At 42.6% G+C, this 21,178-nt stretch overlaps 1 protein-coding gene across 5 annotated transcripts in view; it reads right to left on the bottom strand.

Annotated features, from left to right (window-relative positions):
* Window positions 1-1,319: 1,319 nt before the first annotated feature.
* Window positions 1,320-21,178, bottom strand: part of pald1a (phosphatase domain containing paladin 1a) — a 54,158-nt gene continuing 34,299 nt past the window's right edge. For all 5 annotated transcript variants that reach the window (XM_047609151.1, XM_047609149.1, XM_047609150.1 and 2 more), the window contains exons 19-20: window positions 14,500-14,655; window positions 1,320-3,020 (exon numbers count right to left, since the gene is read on the bottom strand). In XM_047609151.1, the coding sequence (XP_047465107.1) occupies window positions 2,871-3,020; window positions 14,500-14,655 (306 nt within the window). In that variant the 3' untranslated portion in view covers window positions 1,320-2,870. The remainder of the gene's footprint in view (window positions 3,021-14,499; window positions 14,656-21,178) is intronic.

Below are 21,178 nucleotides of genomic sequence, written 5' to 3' on the forward strand. Positions count from 1 at the left end.
TAACGCCGCCTTCCGCGCACACGCACAAGAGCAATCAAAGAAGAGGATGGCGACGCACCCGTGCACCCCTCGCACCGGCACCGCGCCTCCTTTCCTGAGCAGCTCTCTCATCTGCAGCGGGGAAGCTTTTCACATGAAGTTCATTACATCCCCTCTCGCTGCTCACCTCTCAATGCCGCTCTTTGTCCGCCGTAATCTCTCAATCCTCCAGAACCACTAGCTTGAGTTTCACATTGGGGAGTATCTCAATGAGTTTGGAAGGGATTTCAAAGGCGAGGGGGGCCGCTATATCATCCAAGCACGGTCCTCGTGTCCTGGGCTTATCTTGACCCGGAGTCAAGCTGGCCACATGCCGCAACCGAATAGGCCTTCTCCATATCCGCGTGTTGTTTTAACCGATTTGTCTCTTGTTTGTGAGGAAGAGATTCACGGCGCACGCTGTAAAAAGCGAACTCTGCCTGAGCCCTCCCCCCTCGCAAACCCTCTAACAACAAGGGGATAAATAAAGAGTTCATAAAGTCACAAAAGGGAAACCAAACTATGAAGGACGCGTTTCAATCTGGACCGCTCGGTTTCCATTTACAATAATCCGGGATAGGCTGTGGTGTGATAAAATCCCAACAACTTCCGTACTCCCACAGATAAGCCTGCTATGCACTTACAAGACGGGAAGCGATCTGGGATATCAGCCTTTCAAAGAAGGCCAGCGAAGCCAAGTGAGCTTCACTGATGTGCCGGCCGGCGGCTTTTAATCCTCACACAGTCCTCCATTCTTGAGAGAATGACCATATTTCTTTCTTCTTCTTCTTTTTTTTTTTTTTTTTTTAATTAAGACCTTACCTGTCCACATCAAAAGGCAACCCAGATTAGTCTTTTGATCTTCCTATAAGCTCTTTATTACCGTGTTTGGAATATGTTAAGATTTCAGCCCAACAATGAATCATCTGTTTTGTGTAAATGTATGCTGCTCGTTGCTCATAATAACCGGCTCTGCTCCCTGCGGCTGGCACCGACACAAGGCAAAGAGAAGAGAGGCCGCGCGGATATACGAGAGGGTTCTTAGCGGTGCGTATCTGGCGCAAAAGATGATGCTGTGATAAGGGGTGGTGGGACGGTGGGAGGGGGAGGAAGCCGAGGAGGGAAGAGACAATCGCTTGGCTCCATCGCAGAATCGGAAACTTCAATAAAACAAAGGAGAGCGGCGGTCAGAAAATGTCCCCCCCCCCACACCAAGTCCAAATCCAGATGGATCAGTTTTATTTTTCTCCTCGTGATAACAATAAAAAAATAAATAAAAATAATATCAAAAGCAGACGAGGTGGTTTATTTATTTGAATTATTTATTTCATCCTCCAAAACAAAACGATGGCACGTACAGTGAATAAAAGATAATACATGTCCTCTAAAAGGAGTGGCTGTTAAAAAAAAAACAACAAAAAACATTAAATTAAGAGCATAGCCAAGACATAAGGGTGTTATTAAAACCTGCACATGTACATGTACACATTTTTTGGAGCACAGAGACAAAGGAACAGATAGAAACGAAGGACGTCTGGAGGATTTGTTCATTTTTTAAAAAATTTTGTCTGGCTTATTTTACTGGTTTTAAGGCAGGATTTATCGTTAAAGAACACTTTTGAGTCGCAGCTAAACAAATATTAGCAAATGAGAGAGAAACTCCGAAACAATAATAATAATAAAAAAAAAGAAATACTATACAGCAAAAGTTATTCTGCAAAGTAACTTTCAGGCATTCAGCGGAAACAGTGAACTAACCATTGTCCCGTTTGGATGACGATAAAATTATCACTTATTGTTTTTATTGTTGTTTCTTCACGCTGATGCCACCAACTTTGTCAGGGTGTATTTAATCCTCCTCTTTGTCTTTACACCAAGTGTGTGCAGGCCTGACTGTTTCCAACCATAAATTTAACAGCCTGCAATTCTGCACTGATAATAAAAAAAAAGGGAAACCACCCCGATCCAACACATCAAGGTCTGTTTACTTGAGACGGACGACTTCCTCATATCTGCTTGAGGTCCGTAGCTCGAGGCTAAATCTGACACTTGTGGTGATACGCGCGTGTATTTCTGCAGAAGTGGAAGAGTTGCAAGACATTGCAGCTTCGCCACACGTTACCTTTTTCATGCAAAGACACAAACAGCTCCAAACTAAAGACTAACATACAAATTCCTGACATGTTAGTACCTGTATCATGACACATGTAATTAAATGTTAAAAAAAACAAACAAAAAAAAAACGAACAACAGGTACAACAGAGAGGACACGTTACTGGTGTTTTACTTTAAGCGAAAAAAAGAAACATCTCGTGCAAAACGCCCCTCTGGTGAGTTCAATTAAATAAAAACAGCTTTCGTATGTACAAAAAAAAAAAAAAAGAAAAGAAAACGTCCCAACGTATGAAGCAAATAAAAGGTCAGGACTGAAAGCAAAACATCAGGTCACAAACGGTCACAGCGCGCAGCCAAAACCTTTTAGCCGACCGCGGAGGTTAAAGTGGAGTCCGATTCTCTCCTCCACAACAATTATCTCGCATCTTCTTCCACGTTTTAAAAGGCAAGTGAGAAAATTAGAAAAAAGTCAGACGTAATGTGCACAAATGAGAAAATCCTATGTCCAACGTTAATGAAAAATGCAAATGCCTCATACGGGAGCAACATTTTGAGGAAACTAAATTTAAACAGCTACAAAATGTTAACAATGCCAGAAAAAAAACACAACAGACGAAGGAGAAGGTGATATACATGATACAGGGGTAAAATATAGAAGGCGTTACAAGGTGTTACTGTGGCTGTCTTTTATTGGGAAAAGCACAGTACTGTTGTGGTGCATTCACAGCGATCCTCTCTCAGATGAACTCCCCCCGGAAAGGAAGTGACTGAATGTTCTGCCGTTGCCAGCGGCAGCGCAGTCTGGCCAGTGGCGTGTCCCTCGGGTTCTCAAACTCGGAGAAGCCCAGCTGGTTGAGGATGTCATAAACTCCAGCTCTGGCAGCCACCTACCACAGAAACACACAAAATTGTTAATGAACAGGCAACGTAGCCAGACAGGCCACACAAACGCTCCGACGGGCACTTTTTGCAGAGCAGCGCCGAGCTATCGCACGGTTTCCCGACATGTGCAGCTGTCGGGAACAATAGTCATCTACTGCGGGTTTGGAAACAACAGGAAGTGGCAGAAGTAGAATTCGGATCCTTCACTTCAGTAAAAAGTGTCGACACCGCAATGTAAAAATGGCCCGTGAGTGAACCGTCACTGAAATAAAAAGTTCACTTACAAGCTGCAACTTTGCGGCGAGATGCAGTTTGCACCCATGTTTGGCCGAGCTCATATATGCAGTGGAGGCTTTGAAGAGTTCTGTGATAACAACGGTTCTGCAGGACATTATGTCACAGTGAAGTGGGCCCTTGAGCCTCCTCCATGTGAAAATTTAGAGTATGGATTCTTGACTTGTGGCCAGAAACAAGCTCCGTGAGGTCAGTGACCAAATTATAACCCGTTCACCATCGAGTCCAACTGAATGTTTGTGTTGCTGAATGTGAAGACATTTTCTCAAGACATTCCTCAGCAACACATCATCGGCACAGTTGTCGGCAGCTCAGAAGCATGAAAAGTGGTATTTAGTTTGTGCAAACAACTGAATCACATCCAAACTTTGGAGGCAGATGAACTGATGGTAACTGATTATGTTCTAGGGATGTCATCGGATCTTCTCGTCTTCAGAGCCGAGACTTTAGGTACATGACTTAGAGGTTTGCCTGAAGTTTGAAAGACAGGACCTTCATTGGGCAGCAAGGGTGTAATGAAAGCTGCTGTGAAAGGAGCTGCATTGTGGGAAATGTAGGAAGCAGCGCTCAGGATGCTGGACATGAAAGATAAGAGGAGGAATCAGGTTCCGATTTTCATTTACAATCCTTTAAATAATCAATGCGACTTTTTAAAAGTACAAAACTCAAGGTTTAGTGCACCTTTCAAAGAACAATATTATCATGATTATTAAAGGGGACACACCAATCAGGCATAACATTATGACCACCTTCCTAAGTTCATTGCTATGGGGTGGGGGGTGCCTGGTCTGGTCTAGGTCTAAGTTACATCCACACGAATGTCAGGTCCAAAATTTTTCCAGCAGAATATTGTATTGTCACAAGATGTTGAATATTATTTAAGGATTTTAACGTTGTGGCTGCAGACACTGAAATACATGAAAAGGCCATTCACTTATTTCTTTCCATAACCTCAACCTCAATCATGGGTGTTGGCAAGGACTTCACGATACAATACGTATCACGATACATTATTGCGATATTATGATATTGTAATATTCTACATAGTTCACTGAGAAATCTTAAATGCAACTTAAAATACATGTTGCAGATGACAGTGATAATACACTGGACAAATTGAGTCAAAACTACAATATTAATCCAAATGATTCAGTTCCAGTTTATTGCACTTAGCAGAAAACATGGTGGTGGAGGTGCAGAAGTCGTTCGCGGTCGGCGCAAAACATGATTTTTTCTTTTAAAATTGCTATTATATCAGAGGAAAAAATATACAGTAGCAATATATTTCCATATCGATATTTTTCCCACCCCTGAGTCAACCAATCAGGTGAATTCTGCTCATCTTCGACTAGCTTATATATAAACGGTTTAACTCCCGCCATTTGGTTACAAGCTGTATTTGTTCTCCTGTCTCATTTTTCTCAAATGTTTTCAACAGAAAAGGCATTGTCCTTGACTGGAAAGAAACTCGAGCAGCAGAAGAAGCTCGTTTGCATTCACAACTACAGGCGCCAAAACAGCCTGTTTAGCACAGGACTGTAACAAATGTTATAAAAGCCGTGGTAGAATGAACTATTCGTGGGGTATTTTGAGCTGGAATTTGATGAACATGTTAAAAAGGGGGTTCATATGGGACCTTTAAATTCTTGTATTATTAGTCCACACAAAATTGCAACGTGGTTCATCGTGATTCCTCAGATTAGAGGCATTTAAGAACTGCGTACTTGTTTAGGTAAAGCGAAGAGAAAAATATTTCCGAATGATGTAGAAAAGCTTATAGCACGTCTGCTTGTTAGCTTCCTGCCGCGGTAGTGAGTGATCCGGCGAATTAACACGTAGAAGAGCATTGGATCCGGGCAAGACATTAATGAATCATTGTTTAGTGGACTCCAAGTACCAACTAGCTCACAGTTATACTTAGGTACAGTGATGGAACAGCCTTGGAACAACACCATGGAAACAGTGTGTTCTTCTGTCTCTCGGCCTCTGAGTCATTACTCTACGGATGAGGACACAAAGGAAGATGGAGAGACTTCCCTCCGGAGGGTTTAGCGTAAAGCGGTGGGGTCACGCTGACTCACGGTCCACTGTGGCTGTCAAACAGCGGAGGATTGATGGGAAACACCACGGACAACCAGAAACATCTGGCCATAAAGGCAAACAACACAAACACGTACAAACAAACCTGGCGGACTTTAAGAAAAAAAAAAAAAACTTTTAAAGATTGAATACCCCATTAGAAGTGCCACAGCTTGCCAAGTTTACACTGCAGGAGAAGCTTCAACGCAATGTGTATCTTTTGAAAAGAACTTGCCAAACGACCCAAATCCCGTTAAAAAGATTGCATCAGATTTACTTATTACTATTGATCCATGATTTTTCCGTCAGCCCCTTTGGAAACAAGAGCCATTTCTTGCATTTTATATACCCTCAGCTTGGAATCGAGACAGGCCTGTAAGACCCTCAAAGACGTTCAGGGAATGAGTCAGTGGCGGTAATGTCTAAAACTGTTTGCCAATTCAAGCTTTCCCTCTTCTCCTCATGCGGTCAAGGAGCCTGTAAATTTTTGGAGAGAAGAGCGAAGAACAGCTTAAACATCGGGGGTAAATCAGGGCACGATTCGTGGGAGGATACTCTGAAGCCGAAGAACATGACTGTGGTTTTATTCTGAGGCAATCCTGTAAGTGGCGCTTGAGATACTTGCTGTCAGGTTAAATGCTGAGCAATACATACTGGAACAATGAGCAGGAATAATAGTATCGGGATTCACTCGCAATGATTATAGCCCTGCTGGCCAGCTTTGGGCAGAAGTAAACACAGGCGCCGCAGAGTGTGGTCTGGATTATCTACTCGCTGACCATGCAAAATCAAACCTTACAATGGGTTTCATGTAACGGTAAACTCTGGTTTTGTACAGTCGACGCAGGCTCAAACTTAAAAACCTTTTACTTGGTTCTAAAGCTTCTTTTGCTGCACGGAAGTCGTCTATTGTCATGTCTTTCAGTGCATCCTTTTTCATCTTTTATGTGTCTCTGTTAGTCTCCCTTGCTGTACAAGATTTGCGATGGGAACAAATGACTTGGTGCAGCGGAACCATTAGTCAGCGGATATGAGTCCCACAAGAAACTGGATATTTTCTTAAGCACATTAACCTGACTCATCCACTCCTCAGTGCCTCGGCTGTCTAATTAAAATACGTGTGAAAAATTAGGCACTCAGACAAGTCACGTCAAAGAGGCTCGAAAGAGGATGTTGAGCGACCAAGATGGAAAGTGGCTGCGTGCAACCACTGCAGAGTCAGAGCTAAGGCATCCTCTCCAAAAAATCTGCCCGGTGTCAGACTGGATTCACAGCTGTTACATCACAATGGATTTCGGAAACATGGTCAAATTTTTTTCCCACCACTAAAAAAAAAAGAAAAGAAAAAAAAAAAAGTCTCTTTTCCTTAGCCCATTTATATGTTTACTATATTCCAAACACAGTTGTTATTCCAGTGAGGTAAATACATTACATCCTACATATTTCCACAGTGATTATGGTGCAGAAAATGATTTTCGGATTCGTTCTGACAACTGATTTCCAGTTAGTTATCCATTTCAAGTGGAGCACTTTATCATACAGCAACCACTAAAAAAAAAAAAAAAACATACTTCGACAAAGATTACTTGAGCTGATAGGTTAGTAAAGTGTGGGAAAGTTAGCTTACCGTCTCACAAGACAAAAAAGGAACACAGCTGTTTTTGTTTCTTGCAACAATTAAGCTACTATGAACCAAGCAGGTTCCCTTGTGGATCATTAAAGTCTGTCTAAGTTTAAGTATAAGATCGGGATCACAAATTAGCACTCGCATTTGTTTACGACAAAATGGACTAGTTTCTTCACGGTAACACAAGAAGAGAAGAAGAGTTGGAGAATGAACCACCAGCAGTTACACTTGAGGAACAAATGGTGGCTTTGACGTCTAGTAACATTTAAAATAAGACAAAGATGATCATTTAATTTATCCCACATTTGGGACCATTTTGCAGTGTTAAAGCAGCACCCCTTTGTGTCATTTCTGCATAAAACGCATAAAAAAAGGCATAACCAAAGTAAATTTAAAGCTGTTCTTGAGGTTTTGGTCTCTTTTTAAAGTTTAACACTTTGAATTTTTCTCACCAACACTCAGAATCTGTTTAAGTGCTACTGGCACTGAATAATAAGAATAAAAAGAAGGATTTTATGTCCGCCTATTTTCTTTTTCCCCAATAATATTTGCCTTCAAAATGACTGTAGTTTTGTTGGCGGTGTGGATTGGAAAACACAATCGGACCACAGCAAAGTCTTACCTAGTCCAATTTTCAAATGTGGCATGTAATACTATAGACAATTAAAAAGGATAGCACCAGGTGCCATTTGGAGCCGCTTGGTAACCAATCAGCCATGATCCTGGGCTCCAATAAAAGGTTAAGCTTGCACGCCTAGTGTTTTCGTGGCATAAATATAAAACAATACAGACACACCGGCGCACAAGCATAAATGGATTTCGACGGATTTGTGACGTTAGTTGTGTTAAACGTGCCCAACGCATGCGTCTGGGGGGGGTGCAGCCGTGAGCATTAAGGTGACTGAGCACATGCTAACAGAACGAGGATGCTTGGTCGTCAATAAGATAAGCAACGGATTATTGAAGTTCAGGCAGCTCTAGGGATGACTGCACGTGTGATGGACTTAATTTGTCAAACTGGTTCAGACTGCATCACACACACACACTGGTGTGTCAATATTTCTACCAGGTCTGTTTAATATAACATCTTTTCCTCATCAATTCGATATTAAACTCTGTGCACCCGTGTATGCCTGGGAGCAACAAGCCATCAAGTCGACAGTCCTAAAGCTTCTCAGGCTGCTTCTGTGTTGAAATAATAGCTAAATACTGTACAAATGTACATGGAAATCAATGCAACTGCAGACCAAAGTCAAAAGCAATTTAAAACATATCTGTTTTAGGGGTAAATGCCCACATCGTGTTCTCTCCGTCGCATTCCGTTTATGAGGTATCCTTGAAGTCGTCGTCATGCCGCGACAAGCCCTGCGAGTGACAGAACTGCCGGGGAGATGTCTTTCATGCTGTATTGAAGAGATCAAAAACGCCAATACTCATTAGGTGGCTGAAGCAGCGGGGGCGTCAAGGGGGGGGGGGCAGGCAGCGAGGAGACGCAGGTTTTTCCCACAGTCGGCTATCTCAAAGGCTGCACATACCAGGCCGGTGCAGATGGTGGGGTGGGGGGGGACAGGCAGGCCTCTGTGCCACACATCAAAACAGCTGGAGTGACTGATAGGGTACCTCTCCTGCAGGCATCTGTGGTATGCACTGTACACAAGTCCCGCCATTGTGTAAAGGCCCGCGTTCTTGGATTAGCAAACACGGATTTCAGTTCCAATAACCCCTCTGATGTTTCTGCTCTGATCTCGAACACGGCCACCGCAGCCTAATGACACTAGGGACAATATTTTTCCAGCGTGCAACACGATGTGGCACCATTTAGTTGCAACCTTTTGAATATATGCGGCACCATGAAATATTTTAGTCACGTTAAGGCGTTTGATGAAGAATTTGATCTCTAAATTCATTCTGGAGCATGAAAACAATCTCACACGTAAAGCCTGCAACAGATAGGATGGCTCCCATAACACTCTGGGAGCAACATGACATGACTTTTGTAAGTTATTTGCACAAAACAACCTGCATTGAAAGCATGCACATGCTAAAAAGTGTGGTATTGATTCATGCGGTGTAGTATGGAATGCTTAATTCACAACAGAAGAATATGGAGCCAGGCACAGAGAAGCAGGGAGGTGAGGAGGTCAAGAAGTTCCTGCTCCATCGCAACAAACCATGCATGAAGAGGCAGGTGGACACACTAGCTCATCTTAAGGCTACACAGGCATGGGCCAGCTCATAACTGATGCCCCCTTAAGGGGAAAGGCAACTAAAGAAGACAGTAAACAAGGGAAAAAGATAGAAAACTGTCCAATAAATGTTAAAAAAAAAAATAAATAAATAAATAATAAGAGGCCTAAATTAAGCTGAGCTGAGGTCTTCTCTGATTGTGTTATCTTGTTTTACTCAACACAAAAACACATCTAGAAGTTAAACCACACACGCAGAATAAATGTGGCCAGTTCCAACCCTCTTGCTAAAGGCTATTCTCGCAGCTTGGTCTCGACATGTCAACCGGGCACAACTTTTTTCTTGTGTCGTGTCCAGCATAGACAGATATACGTAGATGCCGCACTGACTGTGCTTTTCTCACATTTTTAAGATTTAAGAAGTAAACCATGCAGGAGTGATCAGAACTGAACCAAGATGGCCGCCCTCTAGGCACATCGCTCCAATAGGTGGCAGCAGTCAACGCGTCCATGCATATATGAAGTGGGCGTGGCTAATGCGGAAAAGTGCAAATGCTAGCGGCCACACTGTGAGCTCCCAGATGCTAATATTCAGAGTTCTTACGGAGAATGCCTTTACCATCTGTGAAAATTTATGTCATTCATATTGATTATTTTTTAAAGCATCCTCACTTGACTTTTAAAGCCCCAAATCTGAGCTGCTGCATTGTTACCAATCCATCAGCATTTTTAAAGCCCACCGAGCAACAACGCAGAGCTCCTCTCTGCAGGCATTCAATTCAGTTTGAAGCAAAAAAGGGCCAAACACATCAGCCTGTCCAAGCTTCTGCCCTGCATGACTGGGAACACTGTGCTCCTGCTTTCTCGTGGCTGTAGACATCAAATTAGTCCACGCACACAAACATACGTAGAGCCAATGTAGGATGCAGGACAGACTGTACTCCGCTCCGCTGAGCTGACGGGTTGTGTAACCGCGGCTTCAAAAGCACGACAAGTGACGGCGGTGACCCCCCAACAGCCGCCTCGGGCGCTGCGGTTTGTCATTAACGATCGGGCCACGGTCACTGGTGATCGGCTGTTGATTGCGCCTCGGGGTTAGCGAGGTCACATTGGTTGGGCTACCGCCAGATTCAGCTGCAACTGGGCCAGTAAACAGATCGCGGTGGTGGCGATACTGTCACTTCTCCCCAAACGGTGTTTGTTCCAGTACGGTTTTCTAGAGACAGGATAAAACCAGATTCCAAGACGTCTGAATGTCCACGTGACTACTGGCTGTCATGAGTGCGGCTAACATCTCTCATGGGCTCAGAAATCCATCACAATGAGGATCTCTTTAAGACGACGCCTAATCCTGACCCCAACGCCGAGGGGAATGGTTGCCGCGGCAACCGCCTCCCCTCACGTAGCCGGACTCCTTCAAATAAATATGAAATCTTACGCACACTTGCAGCACGCCTGTAAGAAGCGATTTGATTTGCTGTAATGCCGACATCTTTGGACCTCCAAGGGATCGAGTGTCAATCACACAGGGTCGGATTCCAGACTAATAAACTTTTAATCTTTATATTAAACTTAAACAAATCCCACGTGCAGCTGGAAGCAGGTGAATTTTGCATGCATTTGACATCATAGCAGAGTGTAATGTTCTCAGCGTGTTTCTGCTTGAAGATTCATGCCATATACCCACATACTGTTCTCATCTCCCCTCATGTCAAATACATACGGCGAATTTATGAGGGGTGAAAATGTAAGTAGCAGAGAGAAAGGGGCCAAGGCTAAAGAAAGTAATTATTGATGAAGTGCTAGGACCTTCTGAGGTGTCATCAGTTACAGTATGGGGTCAAGAAATCACCTCAGTGCCAGCCAAACTCTGCAACCGTTCGCTCCTTCTCACAAAAATCCTCATGTGAAAACAGCAGGAATGATGTTCCACTGCCTTTTTTTATGAATGTTAAACTTCCACATGAATTTTCACATTAAAAGACCAGAAGTGATGTTTTTATGTGAAAAAAACCCGATGTTTTTGTAAAGAAAAGAGAAAACTGAGTGGTGCGCATAATATGGCTCTGTAGCGACAATGATGGAATTAGTGTAATACTACAATACTACACGATCAGCCGCAACATTAAGACCACTGACGGGAGAATAACGTTGATCATCTCGTGATAATTCAGTGTTCTGCTCGGAAACTTTTGGACCTGGCATTCATTCATGTGGATGTTACTTAGACATGTAGCACCCACCTAGACCAGACCAGACACCAACACCCAATAGCAATGATGCTCCTTGATGATAGAAGCCATCGCCGGCAGGATGCAGCCTGACATAGACACACACGAATGGTTTAGGAGCAACTCAAAAAAAAAAACACGAAGGACCGGACAAGGTGTTGACCTGGCCTCCTAATATATTCCACAGTATTGGTTAGTTTCAGTAAAGTTTTTATAACATCTATTAAGGCCCTGTAGTTAAATACAACTAACAAAAAGTTGAACAAACTGTGGCTACACAAACTGAACTACTTTTTCCAGATGTAAAACTCAGTGATAAGGCGGTGGGGATGTTCAGCTGCTACTCTAAATCAAAACACAGCAGAAGTGGCTGACTCATGATTTAAAGGGTAGAATAAGCACACGTCCAAGGAGTATACAAAACTGTTTACCTGTTAAAAAGCAGGTTTAATGGAAACAGTGACGCATGTACTTTGGATAAAAGGTAGAAATGGTTGAAGTGCAGAGGCACACGAGACGAATGAGTTATTCCACTGACCAAAGACGCAAATTAGCAACAAAAAACAACAAAAAAAAAAAAAAAAACAGATGTCCTACCACACACAACGACCTTAAGACAGCGAAGCATAGCATATAACATTATGTATAATATCCACCAAATTAATTATTCAGGTTTAACAGAATTAGTAGCGGACCCCTTTGGGTCCTACGGGTTTTCAGTTCCCACTCAGAACCATTGCAATTGTGTGCATCTAAACAATGCTCCTGTTCTTAGCGTGACAGTTTTTTTCATGTTTTTGCGTTGCACAACATGATGCCACATTCTGAGACCGTGGGGCGCTTTAACGGTTAAGAAATGTAGAAGAAAGGTAGGCAGATGGCCATCAGGAAGCAGTGTTTCCCATTGATTGCCTCAAATATGGCGGCGCGGCTTCACATGTCTCGTTTAAACAACCACCTTGCAGTGGTGCTATAATGGAAGTGAGACGTATTAAGTAGAAATGTTACCTTGATGCATTTTTAGTTGCGTCGGACGTGTTTGCACCAATGGGACAAATGGTCCTGACCTCTAACCACTAAAACCTAATCCTCTCTTATCTTTAACTCTAACCCCCTTCTGCCTTCAGAGCTGCCTTAATTCTTTGTGGTGAATCTCCCGTTCCATTGGATTGAGATCTGTTGACTGTGGAGGCCATTGGAGTACAGTGAACTCACTGTCATGTTCCAAGAAACCAGTTTGAGATGATATGAGCTTTGTGACTTGGTGCATTATCCTGCTGGAAGTAGCCGTCAGAAGATGGTCCACTGTGGTCATAAAGGGATGGACATGGTCAGCAACAATACTCAGGAAGGCTGTGGCATTTAAACCATGCTCAGTTTGTAGTAAGGAGCCCAAAGTGTGCCAAGAAAATATCCCCCACACCATAACACCACTTTTGGGACCATTCTCTGTAAACCCCAGAGATGGTTGTGCGTGAAAATCCCAGTAGATCAGCAGTTTCTGAAATACTCAGACCAACAACCATACCACGTTCAGAGTCACTTAAATTCCCTTTCTTCCCCATTCTTGAACTTCAGTCAGTTGTCTTGATCACCTGTACGTGCCTTGAATTGCAGCCACGTGATTGGCTGATCGGCTATTTGTGTTAACAAACAACTGAACAGGTGTACCTAATAAAGTGGCAAGTGACTTTAAGTTCCAATGCACAACATGAGAAGCTGACACCTTGAATCGCATGCAGTTCAGTATTCCCAGAAAAGCTGTTGCACAAATCTATACTATAATCTTTTTTTTCTCCACACTTTAAGAAAAACTTGCCAGACTCGGATTAAACCAGACAGCTGTGCTAAAATCATTGGTGCATTTGTTCACATGGAAGCAGTTCAGAGAATAGAAAGTAAGGAACAAAGCAAAAAAAATAAATAAATAAATAAAATGAAAGGAATCTGAGCAGAAGGTTACCATATGACCAAAAACATATGTAACGTTTTGTTGCCCGCCTTACAGAAGAACGTCGCTGTCCTTTTGTGTGCATGCCTGTATTTTCTCACGGCATAACTGGGCCATTAGAGTCACCCTGATGCACCACATATATTTGCTATTCATAACAGGAAGAATATGTCCCGATTGACCGCGCATATTTCTCTGACAATTGTTTTCACAGCAATTGTTCGAGTCTATTTTGGAATTCTGCGTTTCTGTTTTTTTTTCTTCTTTGAGTCTAATCCGCCATCTCAATAAGGACAAAGACGGAGGGAGATTTTCATTCTGCGATTTTAAAACATTCCAGGCCACTTGGGTGCGTTTCTCCAGACCGTCGGCTCGAGAGCAGGAAGAGGAAAAAAAAAAAAAGTCGCTGAAGTCCCAAATGTGACTAAAGCTCGTTAAATTGCCTTTATTTGAAGTTGAAAAGGCGAGAAAACAAAAATAAAAATTGAGCTACGTTGCAGACAGAGGAGAAACCGTCGTAATGTCGCTGAGAGATTTCGTGCAAGGATAATAAAAACAGGACAGCTAACGAGTTTAATTCAAACCAAATGCACAAAAATGTAACTGAAACACTGTTATTAATTACATTTAAACCCCCCCCTGAGGACTGCTGCATTAGATGATCAAAGTTTAATGTGTTTTTGTCAACGAGCCAAACTACTTACCTTTTTTCTTTTTACCGCTATGGGATTTTAACATATTGCAACATACATTTTAATTGCGGTGTGTGTGTGTGTGCGCGTGTGTGTGTGCATGTGTGTGTATTGGGTGCCACTTACAGACTACTCATTTGTTTGGAATGCACATAAATTCTCGGCTTTACTGTAGGGGCACAGCTGGCCAAACGATTAAGGTACCAACAAAAACACAGAGCCGAGACGATGTGAAGTTCAGTGTGTGAGACAGCCAGGCCTCAATAGAACCAGAACCGGCTTGTAAATTAAATTCCTGGAGGTAAACCCACATGAAACTCCAGTAACGAGCTCACGGTGTGCACAAACTGTCCTTCGGGCTTTTATGTACATAAATGTAAGGAAGTGGGATAGAACGAGAGTGCGAGCAGTGGAGGTCTCGTACCTGCTCCATCCAGAGAGTGAAGGAGCGCTGCCAGGAGTCCTTCTTCTCCAGATGCAGGTATGTGTTGAAGAGGATGAGGTAAATGTAGCGCTCCAGGTACTGCAGGCTCCTCAGAAGCAGCTGCTGACACTCCTTCTCCGTCTTACCGCTTTTGATCTGAGAAAAGAGGAGAAAACTGGGTAAACAGCGCTCCGTGGCGTGGGCATACAGACGCAAGACTTTCTTGTACTGGTGTTAATTTAGAGTGGACATATTTTAATTGCCTTAATAGAAACGCAGAGTCTGTTTACACACGTCTGTCAGTGATTTGAAGTTGAGAGCTATCAACTTCTTATTATAATCAACTTGATTATTATTAAATTATTATTTGTTACAGAAATATCACTTCATCTGGGTTTATATTTTGTAGGAGAGGGTTGAAACAGCACCACTTGGGTACACAAGGAGTTTCACGACTTTTTTTAAACTGTTTTGACTGTTATATGTGATGGAAGTCGAGTCGACGCTGAGTCTCTGACGACGTCTGATGCTTTGCAACAATGAAATCTGTATTCTTGACCTGAATACATATGCTGAGAATGGACAGCTCATGAGCTACATACTGTGAGATGCAGACATGTATAGACTGTATACGAACAGGCAGCAACTCAGCACCATCAGTAGAATTTTTTTAATAGAACAGAATTTCTCTGAAGTCTTCTCCGTGCACTGCAGCTAAAGGTCTAATAACTTTATCAAACAGTTGATGTGCAGCCTCCTTCTCTCTGTTACCACAGGATGTTTGGTAAACTTGTTAACTGACGGGGATTTGAACCATTCCTCTGCTAGCTTTAGTGTTAATGCCTGACATTAGGGCCGGGTGGTAATCATAGCAGTTTAAATATGTTGAATAGATGTGTGAATGTATGAATAGATAAGTCGTAATACAATGAAACGGTAATTGTCCCTGTTTCTTCATTTCATCTTGACAACATTTAATTTTTTATCTCTCTCCGAGTTGTAAATGTCCCCAGATTTCCACATCAACAGGCAGCACTGACACGTGACCATGCAAACCCGTTTTACTACTAGTGTGGGATTATTCTACAATATTTACTCATCATCAGAGTAAATTAGTCCATCTTTAGTCAATCTATTGCATTAATTCCCCTATCAACCAGTAGAAAATACCGTGATATACATTTTTGGTCATATTGCCCTAACTAGCAACATTAGCTCAAGCTTAAATTCTTTCCAGTCACTTGTGTCTCAACAACTTCATGCTGTGTGTGTGTGTCACACTGATAAATTGAAGAGTTCCCGGCATTTCACTTATCCAAGCTGTCACCAAACATACAATATCACCCACGACGCCACCTATGATTCACAGTAAGTGTTTGTTTAGCTTCACCAGACCCTTAAACTCCAGAGTTTTTCAAATGAACGCCGTAGTTATGTGGTTATTCTTGAGGTAATTGCTAACTAATTCTAATTTTCTCTGCAAAACCCTGTGGTCAGCAGCAGCAGAAGGGTGCAATTATCTTAAGTATGAGACGCTCCTGTAATTCTCTTGAGTGTTATTATTCATGAGACAAGATAATTCCACGGGACTAACTCAGTGTCTACGGGAGGGAGAGATGTTTTCAAGCCTTAAAGCATCAAACACAAGATTAAAAGATCAATCCACCTAAAAATGACATGCAGAACTTCGCTCACGTAACTACTGCATCTAATCCCTTTTAAATCCAGAAGCAATAGTCAGACAAATTAGCAGTGAAATAAACTAAACATCACGGTGGAGAGGCAGACGTGAAACAAAGTGAGGGCTCCACAGCAGACCTGAGCGGTGGAGCAGACAGCACCATTACATGCCACTTCTCTCAAAAAAGGCCAGTAATTGGGTTGCTCTTCAATTACAGGCTGCGAGCCGCATCGAGGTAAATGCAGACATGCTTTCATCAGTGCGTCGGGTCAGTGTCAAGATCTTTTTTTTTTTTTTTTTCCACCCTGATTGCTTATAGAGCCTCGAGCACTTCCAGCCAAGTGACAGGGTCTGGCATCCAGCTGTATGTCTGTACGGCGGACGACATGTCAGTCGGGTTAAGAGAAATTAACTGCGAGGATGAGGCGCAGCGCAGCTCAATGGCCTGTCAGCAGAGGACAGTTCTGCATCACGATGAGGATTTTTTTTTTTTTTACTGCGTGCGGTCTTTGTTTTTGATAAATGAGATGAAAAGACATTTAGTTAGGCATTTTGGGAGCCGCACCAAGAATAATGAAAAGTTTACAAAGTAGGTGGGCTAGAACTAATTTGAAATGTGCACAACACGCCATAATACAATCATTCCAGAGCTGAATGACGCTGCAGAGTGAGGAGGGGAGAGGTTGGGGGGGTTGGGGGTGACTGGGGTTTCCTGTCCATTCCCAAACAGCTGCGGTCGGATCTTAGTTTTCCAAGATCTGCAGCAGAGCAGAGGAGAAACTACACCTAGGCAAACAATGGATGTGCTGTCTGTTGTCCATCAACTCTCCCAGAGCGCAGAGCAAGACAGATAATATACACACACCTCACTTTTTTCTGATCTCACCACGTAAACACTGACTACAATGGTAGGGCTGATGAACCCGATTACCCTGTGCACCCTGCACCCCCGAGGGGGCCTTCTGATTTTTTACCTCTTAGCTTGAAAAACCCGCCGTGCCAAAGTCGGGCAGCTATCGCAAGCCACCAGGCTCGTGCACACACACACACACACACACACACACACACAGTAGCACACATGAGAGGGATCAGTTTTCAAAGATTACATAATCCACACCTCTACAATCTGTTGAGCTCTAATTCCACGGCTCTCATCCGTCTACACTGAGTGAGCCACATGTGCAGTTGAGGAGTCTCCTGTGCCCTCAGAAATTCCTTGTTGGGGAAGATGTGGTGAAGGAAGAGTACATTTCTTCCACTCGCTACAAGGCGGTAATCATTTGTTTCGTTTTTACTGAGATAGGCGTTAGGGTTCATCCAATTCGCCTGCTTAGACAAAGAAGAGAAAGTCGGTGAAAAAAAAGAAGAAAGGGGGGGGATAAAGCAAGAACTGCAGCATCCTCTCATTTCGCCTGGCCTTTAAGAACAAAGGAGGTGACTGGTCAGTCTTTGTTCGCCATCAAGGGTGAAAGCTATAATCCGACCAGCTGCTGAGGTGCCAAAATGAGCTCTCCTCAGTCCTGAGTGAGAAGGGAGGCTGCCCAAACACATACCATTGTTGAGAGAGTCCAGGAATGCTAGTTGGCCGGGCCGACCTCCGAGCGAGGACAATGTGAAAGTGAGGGAAGTAGTTAAGAAACGTTACTGCTGCACGGGCACTCTTAAGGAAAATGACAGCTTTCAGCAACAACAAAAAAACCCAACCTATCGACTCTTTCCCGACAGGAGCAGTGCCGATTAGAAACGTTTCACCAGTGTATGTGGAAGAACATGTACAAAACATTCTGTACGAGCACAGCAAATGAGAGTCATTAAAATCAACCCAGTGACCAAGGGAACTAAGTCATTACAGTAAGAGTCTCTTAAAGAACTGCACATAATGTATGTACTGGGACTGATGCTAGAAAACGAGCCTTCATCGACCTTTATGGTGCACAAAAAAGTGTCTAAAGAACATTTCTGCCAGAGCAGCGGAGATGCTGCATGAAATTTGAATGTAAAAGAAAAGAATACTTTGTTAAAAAAAGATTGTATTTGTCCCATGTGGAGCAGGAGCCGAGTACGTGATGGTTAGCAACACAGAAAATACAAAGCAACAGTGAGTCTAGATGTGTTAGGGAGATGGACGGCCACTTTTGCCGATGTTTGGCCCATTGGGAGAAGCGTCCATTGGCCTTGTGAGTGCCGTGCAAAGGGTACACAGACTGTAGAAGGCTCTATTGTCTAGAATGAATAAACTGTAGACCAACCGATCAGCATGATTTAGGAGAGGCCAGCTCTGTACGGCAGTTTCCTGGCTTCCTAGTAGTGATGTCCGATACCACCGATTTCGCCGATACCGCTCCGATAGCGATACTTTGACTAAATACACCCTAATGTGTCTGGTAAACCTAAAAAAAAGTAGTGTATTTCAAATTATAGCTTCATAAAGAACACATCAGAGTAATTTATTTATTTATTTCAAACTGAAGTATACTGAGGCAGCGGCCTCATTTACTTTATAGCTGAGGTAATACCATAAAAGAAAAAAACAATCTCACTGTGTTCCTACATTACCTCGACCGAGTGAAGTATCGAAAATTTTAATTTGAGAATCGATTTTAGAGCATAAAGACCTGGTATCGGACCACATACTTTACATCACATCTTTCTAGCCAATGTAAGCAAAAAGCAGCAACACTACTACGCAGAGCAGTGCTGCTGCGATATACTGGTACTGACAATAATCATGGTGTTAAAAAATGAAATTTCAATATTGTGGTAAAAATGCACATACGATAATATCCTGTAAATCCTCCCTGCCCAGTTATATTTGGCCCACGCCTTGCCCAATGTATGATTTTTTTCCCCACTGTCAGCAATAAATTGAACATTATTTATTGGTGCACTTCCACTCATGACCAGAGAATACCATTGTGATACATAGATAGGTAGGGTGGCGCTGTCGAGCTTCTGCCAGCTCAAATCCAGTGAGGTGAAGAATTTTATATTATTATTATTATTTTTATTATTAGACAATTGTCTTTTGGCAATTTTTTTTTCCATTTTCATTCTGCAACACAGTTGGAGTTACATTAATGTTACAATGCTGCTATGAAACACCAGTTCCATATCAATGTCACTTTAATTCACCACAGTTATTCATTTTTGCATTACTGTGTGTTTTTACTCATATATACACTATACATTTTCTTGTGTGTGTTGCTTCAACTTGTATATTTATTTCTGCTAAACTGTATTTTGACAATAAAATCTCTATACACTTCCTGCCGTCATCGTTTTTTCCATAAACTGTCGAGATCTCCTGTCGCCGGCACTCTGGAAGGCCTTCCTTGTTCCTGTCACTGATGCATAATTCACCTTACACGAGTTTTGTTTGCGACAAGAGGACGCTGCGCATTCACAGACAAGGATTCACTTTCAGCTGAAAACAAAACTTTTAAGTAACGTGAAAAGTGACGCATTGTTTTTCTGTGACCATGAATAAAAGAGAAAATGTGGAACCCATAAAGATGAGTAATATGGCACCAGAGTTAAATCCCTGGTAGGTGGCAGACAAGTGTTGAGGGCCTGACCTTTCTGTGGGCTCATGTGGGTGAGACGGGCCGAACTGAGAGGCGCACATTATGGAGAGGTGCGTCTGTTTGACATATGGTGCCAATTACCAGCTGATGCCGAGGTAAAAAGGCCAATCCATATTGGCCCTTCCCACACAGGTTTGCACAAACAGCCATTCATCAGATCCTACGAGAACACCTCCCACCCAAATCCTAAACCAAACTCCGACTTGTCTAGAGTGGACAGGCGGCCTACACATGGCTCCTAGACTCAATGTACAGACTTTTCATAGTCAAGTATACATGCTGATTTTTCAACTAGGTTCATTAAGTGGAGCCGAACCAGAGCTTGACGGCAATTTAACTAAACATCCAGGTTTTTGGTTGCCTGCGCTAAAAGATTCCAACTCAAAACTGGCGCAGTGCGCTGGATATTTAACCTAAACAGGAATAAAGAATCATGAGATGTCACATATTTTCACTGCTTTGCCGTTTATGGTGTCGTTTAATAACAGAAGTAGAAATGTGACAACAAAGAGGAGACATGAAAACACAAACTATGTTAAAAACAATCAGCAAAGCAAATAGCAACTTTAAATGATGCGTTATTGTAATATATCCACATTAACGTGTGCCCACAGAGTCCACATTAACAAAACGTCTTTTAGATGTAAGTGCTGAACATAAAAAAAAAAGAATAAGTATTTCTTCCACACTAATCTGAACCCATGCAATGGACTCGCATCTGGCTAATGACATTCATTAGGACCGACCTCTGTTACCAGCAGGCACTCTGCAAACAGCCCAAAAGACATCAAATAAGTTATCCTGAAACTTTTACAGCAAGTAATGGGAACAACTTCCTCATCCATCAGGTTGATTATTATTTGCTCTTTTAAAAAGGTGCTACTTTACTCTATATTAGTCATCACCTAACCGTGCCGTTATTTTGTGTGGTACAGGCTGATACAACCCAGAGAAAACTTCTGGCTTATAAATAATGGAGGATTATCTCCCAGAGACTCACTAAGAGCCTCCTCGCACATGAAGTGCATGTACAAAGTTGTCTTTGTTATCGCAGATGTTGCTCGTGTTTATATTTGAACAAATATAGATTTATGTATGGACGATCAGGCATGAGTGTCATTGCCGTGGTGCTGCATGTCTAACAGGAGGTTTAGGCTTCTGCATCCCAGGACCTACGCAGACACTAGCGCCTTAGTTGACGTGCACCTCATCAAATGAAAACTACGAGCTGCAGCGACGCAGACTGCAAGAGCTGCGATTGGTCCACTATCGTTTTGGATCAATAAAGAACATCGAGGAACGTTTACCTAAGTTAGAGGTTCAGAGATACAAACATTTGTTTGACTTCGGCAAAAGTGAAGCAGGAAGTAGAAACAAAACTTAACCAGAGGTTAGGACACATTCTCCTAGCTTC

Source organism: Mugil cephalus, chromosome 16 (assembly GCF_022458985.1).
Source record: "Mugil cephalus isolate CIBA_MC_2020 chromosome 16, CIBA_Mcephalus_1.1, whole genome shotgun sequence".
NCBI lineage: Eukaryota > Metazoa > Chordata > Actinopteri > Mugiliformes > Mugilidae > Mugil > Mugil cephalus.